The sequence below is a fragment of the Strongylocentrotus purpuratus genome, unplaced genomic scaffold, assembly GCF_000002235.5.
Source record: "Strongylocentrotus purpuratus isolate Spur 01 unplaced genomic scaffold, Spur_5.0 spur5_scaffold_7, whole genome shotgun sequence".
Taxonomy (NCBI): Eukaryota; Metazoa; Echinodermata; class Echinoidea; order Camarodonta; family Strongylocentrotidae; genus Strongylocentrotus; species Strongylocentrotus purpuratus.
Window position 1 is genome coordinate 21,466,206 of NW_022145613.1, and position 16,562 is coordinate 21,482,767.

General features: G+C 38.9%; 1 protein-coding gene across 3 annotated transcripts in view; it reads right to left on the reverse strand.

Annotated features, from left to right (window-relative positions):
- Nucleotides 1–7,623: 7,623 nt before the first annotated feature.
- The window catches only part of LOC754278 (MAGUK p55 subfamily member 7), a 75,263-nt gene continuing 66,324 nt past the window's right edge, over nucleotides 7,624–16,562 (reverse strand). For all 3 annotated transcript variants that reach the window (XM_030974849.1, XM_030974848.1, XM_011666665.2), the window contains 3 exons: nucleotides 15,394–15,596; nucleotides 13,360–13,500; nucleotides 7,624–12,566 (listed from right to left, as the gene is read on the reverse strand). In XM_030974849.1, the coding sequence (XP_030830709.1) occupies nucleotides 12,390–12,566; nucleotides 13,360–13,500; nucleotides 15,394–15,596 (521 nt within the window). In that variant the 3' untranslated portion in view covers nucleotides 7,624–12,389. The remainder of the gene's footprint in view (nucleotides 12,567–13,359; nucleotides 13,501–15,393; nucleotides 15,597–16,562) is intronic.

Consider the following 16,562-nt stretch of genomic DNA (forward strand, 5'->3'; position numbering starts at 1 on the left):
GTGGCTTTCCTCAACCTTCTTCTCTCTTTCTTTTCGAGAGTTGGAGAGCTAGAGAGCATATAGTGGGGGCGTAACTTAATTATGACTCCTTGTCTCCTTCTTCATGTCGTCCTGTGGAAAAACAAGAGGTTTTGATTAACCTAATTTCCATTATATATATTGAAAATGCTATAAGAGGAACAATGCTCAACGAGATGCAGAGTGAAAATATATAAATTCACAACGCTGGATGGAATACACTTTCGAATTATTATCATCAGGTGAAGTGAGAGTTTCATGGTTTTACATGGTTACATAATTATATACGAATACTCGGTCACATAGTTGTATGCAGATGAGTACAAGGATCATTAAGCTTTCGTATGGACTAACAGTTCAATGATTTTACGAATTTGATTGTCCTGGAGTTTTCTGTTTCTTTCTTAGGATTAGGTGTTAAGGTCTAAGGATGTAGGTAGTTTGAATTGTTTTAGATGACTAATTTTATATTTTCGTCATCTCAAATCTTTTCTCAGGAGTTAGGGAACGTGATGAAGGAGCTCATCATAATATAGTTTCTCTCGCCCAACTTAAACAAAAATAAGCATTCGAATCCACGTTAAGTTTATTTACCGTTTTTGTGCAAAATTGAATGAGAGCGTAAGAAGATTATTCCAAAAGAGATTTTTACATTTCAATTTGATATTAGGAGCATGCTATTTCATACTTATTTCATTTAAATGTGTATAACGAGCTTTCAAATTAGACCCCCACACTCAGTGTTATTTAGGGTACGCGTAGGCATGTTCCCTCCCTTTGAAAGCATCCCCCCTCCTAAGTCCGGTGTGTAAAGTCAATACGGGCCGATTTTGTGTGTGTATTACGAGCCGGACTTTGTCGCGTCAAAAGTACCCCAATACCGGAGATTTTGGGAATAATTTCAAATTCAAATTCAAACTTTATTGATTTCAATCCAAACAGATAGGATCATTCTCAATTTTTGTACATTCGATAACAAATTTCAAGTTATTGTGTAACATAGATAATTGAGTGTAAGAGTAAAGATAGCAATAACCAGGAGTGACACAAATTAACATACTACTGCATGTCTCGCCTGAAATATAATACAGAATTAAGAATAAATTATATTATTCGTAATACTTTATATAATTTTGTCCCCTTTTTATTTTCAAATAAAAGGAAGAAAATAAAATACAAATGTATATATAACATGATAGTAAGACAATATACATATCTTTTATGATTACCAAATTTAGATCATCCCGACAGCTCGACCCTGTTCCTATTCCAAACTCGTGGGACACAGTGAGCATGGGAATAAATAATGCCTTCCACAATACATATTTACATCGCGATTAATGATAATGGTAAAAACAAACAATGATCAACTAATTTCGTAGTCGTATTTCTATCACATAATAGACAATAAAAATATATTACTTAATAGAGCATGTATAAAGATAAACAGCAATGTCAAAAACAGAGGTAAGAAAATACGTGGTAAAAAAACAATACTTGAACTTTGTATATATGTATACATACATACAAATACATATTATATGAATTATTTCATTAAAAAACAAAAATTAAGCAGAGGAAGGGGGGATGTTATGTGTATTTTTATGTTGATTTATTATTTTTCAGTAGTTATTCCAAATGTTATTATTGCATTTATGTCGGTTTCGTCATTGGACATCATTAGTTTAAATTGAACATGAATGCTGTCCCTCCATTCCCGGAGTGGGGAAAAAACAACGTATAAGGAACATTACAATTCGAGCCAGACGGACATCAGTAGCAATTCGGGCGATAGTGAACAGGCAGGCTCTTGTGAAATTTGTGCTGTGTTTTTCATCAGTGTTAAGTGGTTAAAGGCTAAGTCCACTCCAAAAATAATTTGATTTTAACAGATGCTGAAAAACAGGAGGAACAGAGCAAAAAAAATCGAGTAAAATCGGATAACTAATAAGGAAGTTATGATTTTTTTTAAAGTAATTTAGAAAATCACTACACAAATTGCCTATTTGGTTATCAGTTTGTGACGTCACTGCCTCACTATTTATCAATTGCTTTATGTACTTTTATCCCATTAATTTCCCTTTTCATCCCCAAAACTTGATTTCCCCATGCCTTTGCCCAGGTCATATGATTTATATCATGACATTTCACAAAATCTTTTAATGAACTTTGAAGAATTTATACTATTTTCTGAGTATTGTATGTTCATAATCATTGATTTTTTAAAACATAAATAGGTTATCAAAATTCACATTTTTCATGTTTTCGACAAAAGACTTAACTCCGTTTCGTCGACAATCAGCCATGCATGAAGTCTTTCGTCTACGGTTAATTGTCAACGAAACGGAGTTAAGTCTTTTGTTAATTCCGTTTGTTGCTACGGCAGGTAGCCAGTGAAAACGAATTCGTTTACTAAAATTATGGAAATCCAAGCACTACTTTAAACAAACAGAACTTTGTTATTCCTAGCTCATTTTTCCTGACTGAGGTGTCATATGAAAGGGCAGAAACCCGGCTTTCTAGAAATGTGAATTTCTCTTTGAAATTTAGATACCGTCCGCCAAAATACTTTTGGGTTCCCTCTCTTCAAATTCATTTTACTCACTCATGCGTGAAATATGCATTATATGAGTTGCATCAAATGAAAGAGGAGGATCTAAGCTTTCCACATATGTGTCATTTATTGATTTTACTACTACTAGGTCGAGCGTACTCGCACTGATTTGACAAGCTTTTTTCCATTCAGTTCTATTCTCCATGATCTTTGGGAGCTCCTGTCTTGGTAGACAGGTGTCTTTTTCTAACTGGTCAATGTAAGTCATTGCTGGGCGCCCTCTGGTGCGTTTGCCCCTTGAGGGCTCCCAGAAGAGCATTTGTGAAATGATTTCACTCTTGCTCCTCCAGCAGTGCCCACTGAAACGGAGGCGACGGTCTCTCAGTCTGGCTGAGATTGGCAGTGGCGGATTCAGGGGGGGGGGGGGGGCGGGGGCCCGCCCCCCCCCCCTGGGAAAAAAAAGAAGGGAAAAAACGAAGGAAAACAAAAGGAAGGGAAAAAAAGGAGGAAAAAAAAAGGAAAATAAAGGAGGGAAAAAAGAGAGAGAGAGAGAGAAGGAAAAGAAGGGAAAGAGGAGAGAAAGGGAAAGAAAGAAAAGGAAGAAAGAAAGAAAAGGGGGAAAAAGTGATCGGGGGGGGGGGCGAAAGAGCCTCGCCTCCCAGGCTGTCGCCTCCCCCTCCCCCAATAAAAAAAATAAGAGAGAAGGAAGGAAATAGAAAGAAGGGGGTATCAGTTGCAATTTTTCCACCAACAAGTTGTGGACCGGGGTGGGGGTGGGGCAAAATGCCCTTGCCTCCCCCCGCCCCACCAAAAAAAGAGAGAAAGAAGGAAAAGGAAAAAAGGGGAGCTAAAAGGGACCGAAAAAAAAGGTGAAAAGTAGGGGGAAATAGATCATTTGCAGTTAATCCCGCCAACAACGTTTGGAGAAAGGTAGGGGCCGAAATGACCTTGCCTCCCCCTCCCTTCCTCCCCCCCCCCCACCAAACCTCAAAGAGAGAGAAGGAAGGGAAGGGAAAGGGAAAGAGGAGAGAAAGGGAAAGAAAAAAAGAGAGAGAGAGAAGGAAAAGAAGGGAAAGAGGAGAGAAAGGGAAAGAAAGAAGAGGAAGAAGAAAAGAAAAGGGGGAAGAAGTGATCGGGGGGGGGGGGGGCGAAAGAGCTTCGCCTCCCATGCTGTCGCCTCCCCCTCCCCCAATCAAAAAAATAAGAGAGAAGTAAGGAAATAGAAAGGTAGGGGAGATCAGTTGCGATTTTTCCGCCAACAAAGTGTAGATCGGGGGGGGGGGGCGGGGCACTGGCATATTGATCGGGGAGGGGGCTCGGGGGAAATAAAATTTAAACGTGGTTTATTTCTTATTTCATAACGGTGGTTTACACATAATGCTGAAATGACATAATTTTCCAAGATTTTCCCTCATTCTTTAGTAAATTATACTTTTGTATGCGTTTGTAAATTAACAGCCAGGCAAGAAATATGCTTCTTGAGGTGCCTACATGTCATGGCCCGTGGAACGGCGGGGATCAGGAGCCTCCAGCTCCCCCCCCCCCCAATTTCGTTTGGAAAAGTATTTTAAAGAGAAATAGAAAGAAAGAGAGCAAGAAAGAAAAAATAGTTCATTGCTCATCTTACCGTAATTAAACGCCTAAAACCCCTGAGCTTCCGGGGGCTCTGCCCCCCCGGGACACATCCAAGGGCCCTTGGGCAGGCCCCATGATACTCATCTGACCGCAATTTAGTACCTAAAACCCTTGATCTTCTGGGGGCTCCGCCCTCTGGACCTCACGCCAATCAGTGTCCTGCCAGTGTCACAAATAAAGTATAAAAATATGTTCATCTGTCCGTAATCAAATGCCTAAACCCCTGAGCTTTCGGGGGCTCTGCCCCCTGGACCCCACTCGATGCTAATCTGACGGTAATGTATGCCTAAAACCCCTGAGCTTCTGAGGCCTCCGCCCGCTGGACCTCACGTCAATCAGTGTCCTGCCAGTGTCACAAATAAAGTATAAAAATATGTTCATCTGACCGTAATCAAATGCCTAAACCCCTGAGCTTCCGGGGGATCTGCCCCCTGGACCCCACTGGATGCTAATCTGACGGTAATGTAATGCCTAAAACCCCTGAACTTCTGGGGGCTCCGCCCGCTGGACCTCACGCCAATCAGTGTCCTGCCAGTGTCACAAATAAGGTGTAAAAATATGTTCATCTGACCGTAATCAAATGCCTGAAACCTATGAGATTCAGGGGTTTCCGCACCCTCGACCCCACCAGGTACCCTGAGGCGGGCCCCTAAATGCTTATCTGACCGTAATTTGCATTCAACCCATGAGTTTCCGGGGCGAACAATGTATCAAAAGATGCTCATCTGACCGTAATTAAACGCCTACAATCCCTTTATCTCCTGGACCTCACGCCAATAAGTGTCCTGCCAGTGTCACAAATAAGGTATAAAATTATGTTCATCTCACCGTAAACAAATGCCTGAAACCCCTGAGATTCAAGGGTTTCCGCATCCTCGACCTCACCAGGTGCCCTGAGGCGGCCCCTGAATGCTTATCTGACCGTAATTTGCCTTCAACCCATGAGTTTCCGGGGGCGGACAATGTATCAAAAGATGTTCATCTGACCGCAGGCGCGTAGCCAGGGGGCAGTGGCCCCCCCCCCCCCCCAAAAAAAAAAAAACGCCGGCCAAAAAAAGAGAGGAGAGAAAAGGAAGAGCACGTATGAAGAAAAACGAGCAGACAAAAAACATTTTTGAAATTCAGACGAGGATTAAGAATCAAAAATGGTACAACGAATCGTCATCTTTCTCTAATGATTTAATGAAACGTAAAAGCTTCCGCGCTTCGCGCGGGAGGGAATAATGTATTCAGACGAGGATTATTTTCGAGAACGGTGCAACGAATCGTCTTGTTTCTCTAATAATTAAATCAAATGTCAAAGCTTACGCGCTTCGCACAGGAGGTGGGGTAACTGGATTTAGACGAGTATTAAAAGTCGAGAACGGTACAACGAGTCGTCTTCTTTCTCTAATGATTTAATGAAACGTACAAGCTTCCGAGCTTTGCGCGGGAGGGAGGGTGGTGAATTTAGACGAGGATTAAGAGTTAAAAACGGTACAACGAATCGTCTTCTTTATCTAATGATTTAATGAAACGTAAAAGCTTCCGCGCTTCGCTTCCCTGAGATTCAAGGGTTTCCGCACCCTCGACCTCACCAGGTGCCCTGAGGCGGCCCCTGAATGCTTATCTGACCGTAATTTGCCTTCAACCCATGAGTTTCCGGGGGCGGACAATGTATCAAAAGATGTTCATCTGACCGCAGGCGCGTAGCCAGGGGGCAGTGGCCCCCCCCCCAAAAAAAAAAACGCCGGCCAAAAAAAGAGAGGAGAGAAAAGGAAGAGCACGTATGAAGAAAAACGAGCAGACAAAAAACATTTTTGAAATTCAGACGAGGATTAAGAATCAAAAATGGTACAACGAATCGTCATCTTTCTCTAATGATTTAATGAAACGTAAAAGCTTCCGCGCTTCGCGCGGGAGGGAATAATGTATTCAGACGAGGATTATTTTCGAGAACGGTGCAACGAATCGTCTTGTTTCTCTAATAATTAAATCAAATGTCAAAGCTTACGCGCTTCGCACAGGAGGTGGGGTAACTGGATTTAGACGAGGATTAAAAGTCGAGAACTGTACAACGAGTCGTCTTCTTTCTCTAATGATTAAATGAAACGTACAAGCTTCCGAGCTTTGCGCGGGAGGGAGGGTGGTGAATTTAGACGAGGATTAAGAGTAAAAAACGGTACAACGAATCGTCTTCTTTATCTAATGATTTAATGAAACGTAAAAGCTTCCGCGCTTCGCGCGGGAGGGGAAAAACTGTATTCAGACGATCAGGCGCGTACGCAGGGGGGGGGGGGGGGGGGGGTTGAACCCCCCTTCAGTTTTTTTTTATGTGTGTATTTTGGAGCAACCCCCCCCCCCTTTTTGTGATGTTTTTTTTTTAATTAAAAAAAATAAAAATTATGCCAATGGCTGACCTAAAAAAGGTGACCTCACCCCCCCCCCCAACGGAACAAAATGTCAAATTTTCAAATTTTGAGACCAAAAAACATAAAAAAGTGTCCTCTTACCCCCCCCCCCCCCTCCTCCCTCCCCCGCTTATTCAGCGGCTGGCTGAGTCGTTGTGATTTTTTTTTGGGGAGCCCCCCCAAAAAGTGGGCCCCCCCTAAGAAATCCTGGATCCGCGCCTGGAGATCGGTGTAATGTCCCTATCCAGTTCAATATTGGTCATATGGTCACTCCAGTTGACATTTAGTGCTGCTCTCAAGAGTCTTGTATAGCAACCATCCAGTTGTTATTGATTATAAATGTGACTAAGTTATGATAAAACATCGACAATTCTCGGTTTCGTTTTTTCTGGGACGCACTGTACAAAGACAGTCTCTGGCGTAAGAAACACTGGATGATTTAGGCCTAATTCATAAGTACAAGAGTGTAACCATCGAGCGAGAACGATTTGTGGACACAAAACAATTGACCTCAGTCGACCTTTAAAGGTAACCTTTGACCTATAGTTTACCTAAATATTATTTGGCTCCCAATGATACTCATCGCCAAGTTTCAATAAGTTAAACATGCTTATTACTTTTGAATCGACAGTGATGATTATTTTTTTTTTATTGCCGTCGCCTTTGGGAAACCTGTTCATATCTCTCGCCCCAGTTGGTCCACACCTGACTGTACGAAGCAACAAGTAAGAAACAAAATTTGGAAGAGACCACTGACTTGGGCTCCTTTTTGGTACCTTTCAAGCCCCTTTTGGTAGGCTAGAAACTGTCTGAATGTCATTTCTTCTCATACTGAATCCACAGAATACTCTAATTTGATAAAATACAATATAAGATCATAGATGTAGCACGCACAATAATTATTAGAAAGACCCACATACCGGTTCCCGACACAATGCAATAAAATCATTGGAAGAAGTAACATTCATTCACAACCAAAATCACAGGAAAGTGTCTCATTAATTAATCAGTCAAACGATAGTGAGGTCGTGTTAAAGCATGAATTTCTTTATTGTTTATTAGATGATTATCACAATGTTAGTAACACATCTTGTATAGCCAAAGTTTTTATGAACCCCTGCCCCCCCCCCCAACAGAGATTATATACATACATGTATATCTGTCGTACTATTGTACATCACTGTGTACTGTGTACCTAGGTGTACCCAACTACTTTGAACAATTCCTGTATATATACCAGCAATGAAATTCACATGATCTGAAAGACTAATTTCTTGGCTTTTCAATGTTATCTTGATGTTTCTAAAAGGTCATGCACCATTGAGCACCAAAGTTCTGCTTAGCTTTGTACATGGTTAGCTCACATTCAATATTATGGCTAGTTGTTTCTTTTGAGCAACCAGACACAATCTTTAATCTTAAGAACTTCACACAACATGAAACTCGACTATTGGAATCTTAGGAGAGCACAGGCCTAATTGTGCTCATACTTCTTGGATAAGGCATACCTGTCGATACCTTCTCTCCATATGTTTCCAAATTTAAGACAAGACTCTCGTGAAATATAAGAGTGAAAGTAAGCAGAGAGATGACTATTATTTTACATCTCATCATAACAATTAGAGGAAAAAAAATCAAGCGTAATGCAAATCAGTTAATGATTATATGACTAATGGTAATCCAGGAGGTGGACAGTGCCACGCCCCCCCCCCCCTCACACACACAGTGCATATTAGCCTTTACAGAAAAGTCAGCCAACTGGAATGAGCCAGTTCGTACATACAATCCTGCACATGAGCAGAATTTGGTCATTTGTACCAAAATGTAAAACCCACAAAATGAACACTGGATGGTGCTCGTGAAAGTTATAAATCATTATTCATTTATACACCAATGGTGCATTTCATGATACACACAAGGAAGTATTCTTTTCAAATGGGCAAAGGTATTCATGAAGCACTTCCATGACCATGGCATTAACTTTTCTACATGCTCAAAGTGGCACCTATCCAAGTTTAAAAGATCTGTAGGTATTTGGGGTCATTTGTAATATATGCTAATTACGAACTGGTTTATTCTTCACAAAACTTGAAGACAGTGATGCATGACGCTGGAAACCTAATTACAGTTGGAAAGCATACAGTTACAACTCTACATGTTACAAATTTTACTCAAGATACACAATGAGCTTCTCCACATTAATTTTTCAAATCTGGGTTAACGGCTTCATGAAACATTCAGTATAAGACATTGCAGTATCATAAAGATAATTCGAACAGACATGCTGCCATTTTGTCCTTTTCCACTATACTACAAACACTATGCATCAGTTCAATTCTAAAACTTGGAATATGTAAGTGCCTGAATATAAATCTATAGATCAGATGGATGTGGTAAAGAAAGTTTAAACAGAAGAGCTGAAAAAGATTGTGGATAAATAAAGTGAAAGAAGAAAAGAAGAAAAAAAAAAGAATGAAAGAGAGAGAGAGAGAGAGAGCAGAAAATAAATAAGGAAAAATATAATTTAAAATAAAATAGAGAAATAGAAACTTTGAGAACAGAATTTTTTAAAAAAATGACAGATTTAGGTCAGGGGAGACAAGAAAGCAGTATAGAAATGATGAAAAAGGGAAAGAAAAGAAAATACTCTGTATATTGCATAAAGCCCTAAAACATTAAAAATTAATCTAGCATGAGATGAACATTAAATAAAATTATACAAACCATTAGCAAGAATAAAAACAATAGGGTGATTCTGTACATTTATCCATATATTTCATCTGTGAATGAAAAATCTCTAGACATGACCAAGACTATGGTTGTGATACCAGAAAGCACCATAATTCCATGGTCATATCAAGATATTCTTCAAGTTAAAATGAATATGTGGAAAACAGACTGTGTCGTACAGGACACATTGCATGGAATCACTCATTACATGTATAATCTACAATTTTGTTATTCAAACTTTTTCACTTACTCACTGCGTGCATACACACAGAAGTGTTACAATGTTTGCACAACCTAATAATTGTCCCGCAGACTTGGTATTGCAGTAGTATCAATATCTTGGCTGCGTGGGAACCAACAGCATCTGTTACAAGGTACATACACCTTCTTATTTATCATTTATCTTTTCAAGTTTAAAAAGCACTGTTAATTAAAGGCACTATATTCTCTTCGTTCACAACTATAATTTCCTTCTGGATTTAATCTTTAATGCCTACCATAAATATCTTACAAAATAAACTTATTTCCCATTTTTATTTCTCCAGTTTGGGTACATTTGTGTAGCATCGTTCATTGTAAATTAACTAAAAGGTGCTTTCTGAATATTGTAGATACATGTAACTTGAGGGGGGGAGGGGGAAGTGCTTGCATTTACTTAAGCTCATTTTCACTCCAAATATTGAGTGAAGCACCCCAGTATTGCCTGCAGCATGCCAAGCAAAGTCATTCAGAAGGTGCTCCTAGGTCCATGCAGGGAGTCTGATATCAAAAGAATGAGCTAATCTTCATAAAAACAATGACACTCAACATGTTTCAAACATAGAACCCTCTGAAAACTGTCCTTTCATAAATGCACTTATATCACATATCCCTTGAACTGGTTGTCTAGATGACTTTTATTATTGAACTGAACTAATTGGAGAAAACACTGTGTGGTACAAGAGCAGCAAGGAATAAACACTTTTATATTTAAAAAATATATCTCCATCTATCTTTCACAAATGTATGAAATTTCACCCATTCCTTATATTTCCTTGGAAAGAATATGTAACAAAAAGAGTTGACTCGGCTTCTACAGATAAGTACACAATTGCCTTGATTAAACTGATGAAAATAGGTTCAGTTTGATTAAAACACATTTCCAAATGTTTCATCCTGAATAATCTAAAACTTGTTGATCAATTAAAAGTAAAAATGTGTCTAGCTGCCTCATTTCTATAGATATATGGTCCTTATTGGCGTACAATTTTTAAAAAGCAGCAACAAACATTAACTTCCAAAAGCTGATATAATCTTCTCACTTTACATGATCTACATTGAATGAACCTCAACAAATTCAAAAGCACCAAATAATCACATCAAGCATCTTTACATAGATTTAAAAAAAATTACATAGATACACAAAGACAACTACAATTGCAGCTGTATACAACAACATGCATGCATTTGACACATTTTTGTTTGTATCTTTGTTTTGAGGGGGAGCAATTATCTGGAACACTCTAAGAACACTGTATGCAAGATGTATGGGTTATACAGGGGTGATAGTGAGCACTAAAAAAACCATGCCCCCCTTGAGTTAAAAAGAAGAGAGGATTCAGGGGAAAAAATGGCATCTAACAACATTCCCCCCTTTTGAGTAAGAAAATAGGGAAAAATAGGGAAGAATAAGGAAGAATAGGCTAAAGCGAGGGTTATAATAAATGTGCCTCGGAATAGAATTATCTAGATAGATGGCGCTATAGAAATGCCTATTATTATTATTATTATTAATGGAGAAAAAGAGGGTAAAAATCAGGAGAAAAAAAGAAGAAAAAAAAAAATTGGAAAACCGATTTGAATCTGGTTTTTATCAGGCCTGGGGGATGTTTTACAAAGTTCCTAGGGTTTAACTTAAAAATTATGGAAAGCCATTAGCATCTATGAAAATATTTTGTAAAAGTTATTTAAGAAGGCATAAAATGTTGATTCGAATCATTTGTATGTTCTACTATCATGGAGATTTCATGTTCTTGATGTGGAATTTATGACAAGTCTACAATACTTGATTTTTTGCTCTTGAATATATTTCATTTTAAGGCTACAAATGGCTCTCCATAATATTTAAGTCGAACTTAGAGTTAAGTACGACTTGGGATCTTTGTGAAACACCCCCCAGGTTATACAATCTGAATAAGATAATGCAATGTGCTAAGTACTATCTCTAAATCTTTTCAGGTTCAAAAGCTTTCCCAAATAATTACAAATAACTATAACTTTGTAAGATGAAGATCACATATAAAATTGTAATCAACACCTCCAATCAATTCAAATTATTTTAATCTAATAACACAGTATAGTCTTGGTATGCTGGATGGAGATGAAGAAAAAAACATATTAATCAAATACAAGATACAATTAGGAGGCAAGAACTATTTATGGGAAATTACGGAACTATTCCAAATTCAGCAAAAAAAATCACTACCTTTTCAACATTTTTGTAACCTGATCTATTTTGGATACGAACATGAAGATGTAATTTTTGAGGGTACAACTTTCATTATACTCCTCTTAAACAAGAACTTTGTTAGAGGTCTGTAGCCTCAAGGATAGTGGAGATCAAAAGGTGCAATAAAAGGGTCTGTGAATAGGATCAATAATACTGACAATGAACATGCAAATGGAGCACACAATAAAAAGGCTTTATTTTCCTTCAACTGAGGAATAATGCATGCACTTATCCTTGTAATTTCAGAATATAAGTTATAATGAGTGGTCCTTTCTGAAATACTCCTTGCTCAACTTGGGGACAAACAGTTGGTCCTTTAGTTATGTTTGAAATTTGGCCTATCTCTAGTTCCGTGCAGGCTTGATTATAGATGTGTAGTCCTTGTCTATCAGGAACAATTGTTGATATACAGTGTATGCTGGTTTTTATAAAGATATATTTTGTTCTATCTCAACCACTAGCTAGTCTGAGCAAGTTAGACTGAAGTGTTGAACTAAACTGATCTGTGCATGTAAACCGATGTGCAGTCCAAGTCTAGCATGTGCAAATAAGACCATAGTCTCAGGATCAAAGTCTACCTCAGCCATTTGCTAGAGACCCACTGTTCCTGTGTCTGTACACGGGAGATAACTGACTTCAGCTCCATGAAGGTACGTTGAAGGTTGTCATTAGTGATGGTACAGTCAAAGTAATGCTGATACATTGCTTCCATTCGCTTTCCAACCTGGACCATGTTCACAAGATCTTCATCCTGAAACATTCAAACATAAAAAAAGTACATTTATACTTTAATAACATGTGTATTACACACGATGGCCTTGAGATTAATGCAAGGAAATAGATTTGTCATAGATTTCAATATCAGTACCGGTAGTCAAAAATTGGATATTTCATATTATCAAGCACATGTTTGTTGGTATTGTATGCATACTCATTATTTGTTCCATTGATGGGAGGGGGGGGGGGGGGGGTGGGGGATAAAGCAGACATTTAGAATCTCTGGAAATTTAGTATTTGCTCACATTCCCCTAAACTTTCCACAATCAATTTAAAAAAAAATCACAGTAAAATGAGCACTTCTAATAAGAAACTCTAGGAAATCACTAAGAACATGGTATGTACACACCCTCATACAATCTTTCACACAAATACTGATCTGGAGAAAACGTTTTCTTTAACTTGCCGTTTTTCATTGTCTGTGCAAACATGCATAGCTCATAACAACCATTTTTTTTTTCCCCCTCAGCCCACTTGAGTAAAAAATAAATAAAAGAAGGAGAGGATTAGGGGGAAAAAATGGCATATTTCAACATTCCCCTCTTTTGAGTAAGAAAATTGGGAAGAAATAGGGAAGAAAAGGGAAAAATCTGTATAAAATCGTGAAGAAAAAAAAAAAAAAAAAAAAAAAAAATCAAAATAAATCGGGGAACCGATTTAAATCAGGAAATTATCAGGCCTGCACATGAAAGCTTCTCAGTCCTTAGGATAATCTCTTACAAATACCCTAGTACCAGTATATAAAAAGAATATATGACACTACTCACTGCAAAAGGCCTTGTGTGTGACTTTTCCATGGTGACCATTGCTTTGCGGGACAATCTTGTGGCTCTCAGCACATCTATTGATGGAGGCTTGATGTATATTACATATGGCTTCAGCTCAGACTGCTTTAAGATCCGCAGTGCCTAAATCAAAATAACGGTAATGTGAAAGACATGATTAAAATATAAAAATGTATCATGTACGTGCATATGATAAAGTGGAGAAATGATGATTCTATTTTCAAAGCACATGAGATAAATGTAATATCCATAACATAGATACACAATGCAACTGAAACAACAGTCTGAGAGCTCATGCAAGATTACTTTATACATGTACATGTATCATCTTTTGGTAAAACAGAAAACTATACTTGACAAGCAAAGAAATCATAAAAATGCACTTGCCTGGTTGAGAAACCAAAATATTTCTATGAAAATTCATTTGTATCTATATAAAATGTATAAAGGTCTTGAGATGTGGTGTAAATTAAAGCATATGAAACAGTTATTAATCATTAAAACATTGATCACTAAACAATATTCACCAATGTTTTGATCAAAGAGTACTATGTATGATTCTGTGTTGGTGTTTATGGTAGGGGTAATACCACGAGGGGAAAATTTTGAAACTTCTTTCAGAAGTTGCTTTTGTATGAATCTCTGTCTGTTGGTTAAACAATTTATCCATTTCAAGTATTAATGACGTAGGCTTTCAATAACTCCATCAGCTGTAATACATGAAAATAAAAAAATGGAATTTTGTTTGGTACATGACGGTTTCAAATTTTCATATGAAAGTAAGTATAGACCTCAGCCTGCAATAGTTGTATCAGTCACAAGGAATGTAAAACTAAACAATGCCATGCAACAGCTTAGCACTAAAAGGCAATGTAATTGTAGCCAATGTTGAACTGCTCAGTAATGAACAAACAAATATTCATGTGTTGGTCATAGACATTAATCAAAGGTTTATCTCTTATAAGGTACGTTAGGTACATAAAATGGTAAGCAGATCTCAGATAAATTCATAGAAAAAGAGTAGATTTTTTTTTTTTTTTATAATTATTTTTTCCCCTTCCACAGGGTTCTTCATTTTCAAAACAAGTTCCATCAAAAGAGTAGATATATTGAATTTAATGCATCTTGTAATGATTTGCCAGGTGTTTTAGAAACCGGCATTAACGATGGTCAAATGTTAATTCATTGTCAGTTTATCTTTCATATTGGGACTCTTTAACCTATGGCTAGACTAGGCTAGGATTTGATTCAAGTTGATAGTGTTGCAAGCCTACGCCCAGGAGTGATATTCTCTCACACTCGACCTAGGTGAGGTGAATGAGTACCTGGTAGGATTATTCCTTGAAATGCACTGTGCGCTGATTATGGCTGCTGGAGCTAAAGCTAGGGTAATAATTTCCAAAGCTCTTTGGAAGCGCATAGAGATGGTGTATAATGTGATATGCGCTATACAAGAACCGAATAACATTATCATTTATATTCTCCGAGAAATTTTAGTGATTCGCCACAGGCATAGTCTTGTATAAGTCACTGTTGCGTTAATTCTGTAATAGTAATTTTGCACATTTAAAAGGGAAGATAAGTCATTACAATGTGATTTAATAATTTTAGAGTGTATTCTTCTCAAAATTCACTCAGAAATAGGACACACATACATGTATGTAAAGGATTATATCATTCCTTTATTTGTTACAAAGAAAGATGATATATTCTAGTTTGTACAAGGAAAAATGGAGAAGATAATTACATTATGTAATGGGTTTTGAAGTGATTAGATAAAATCATTCTTAATAAGAAACAGCTGTGTCATAGGAATTTGAGAACCAAATCAGGAATCAAAGCATACCACTGCAAGTGTACATTTAGAATGGCGTCTGAAGTCATCTCTGCACCTACATACCTAACTACATGTAAACCTTCTTTGAATGGAATATGTCACCATGGAAAATGAGGGGCGTATCTCTTGAACTAAACTGTATACAATCAATACCCATATCAAACACGCTTTCTTCTTACCTGAGGATGAACACAGAGAAGACAGATCTGACCCTCATCTATCACCCTCTTGGTTGCTAGGATACTGGTGCCGTACATATGATCTTTGTACTCCCCATACTCTATGAGGCGGTTGGATTCCACTGCTTTATCCATCACCTCTCTGGAGACAAAGTAATACTCCATCCCATCCTCTTCCATGATGCGCTTGGGTCGAGAAGTGTCTAGGATGAGCAGAATACAATTCTCAATCACTCACTCAAATCGCTTTAATAGAAAAGCCATGGTGGAAATGTCTTTTGGTATGACATAAACAAATATTGCATGCTCCAGGGGGTGGGTGAGAGGAGACATCATCCTGAAAATGTTAGAGTGGTTACCACCTACATCTTTCAACAAAAACACAGCAAAAACTCCCATTATCTAATGTCTGTGTCTTCAATGTTTTTTAAATGCTGCCTTTTCCAATTAAGATAGAGGGAAAAGAGATGAGCATATTAAGATCAGACTTTGATTTCCCTGATCATAAAGTAAGAATCAAAGTCCGGTGACTTGTCCACTAGACCATGACACACACCTCTTCTATGATTTTGTTTAAGCTACAGTCCCATATACGGCCCGGACCGTCCCGGACCATCCCGGACCCCATCCGGGGTGATCCGGGATTCGGTCCGTGTTGACACCGTGTTGGCACCGGGGTGGTCCTGGATGGTCCTGGACGGTCCGGGAGTCGACCCCGGATGTTTTTGACGGTCAAAAACTGCCGGGGTGGTCCGGGACGGTCCGGGACAATAGTTTGATCCGGGGGTGATCCGTGTAGCCACCGTGCTGGGTCCGAGGTCATCCTTAGTGGCGCCGGGGCGGTCCGTGTTGATCCGTGGCAGTCCGGGAGTGAGTTATTGACCCCGGATCACCCCGGCGCCCCTACGGATGATCCCGGACCCAGCATGGTGGCGACACGGATCACCCTGGACCAGCACCGGGGCGTTCCGGGATGATCCGTGTTGGCACCGGGATGGTCCGGTGCCATCCGTGTTGGCACCGTGGTGGTCCGGGACGGTCCGTGGCGGCTCCATGCTGGGTCTGGAATGATCTGTACTGCTGCCGGGGCTATGCCCGGACGGTCCGGGGCGGTCCGTAGTGGTACCGTGTTGGGTCCGGGGAGACGGTCGGCGGTAGCGATTTTTTGA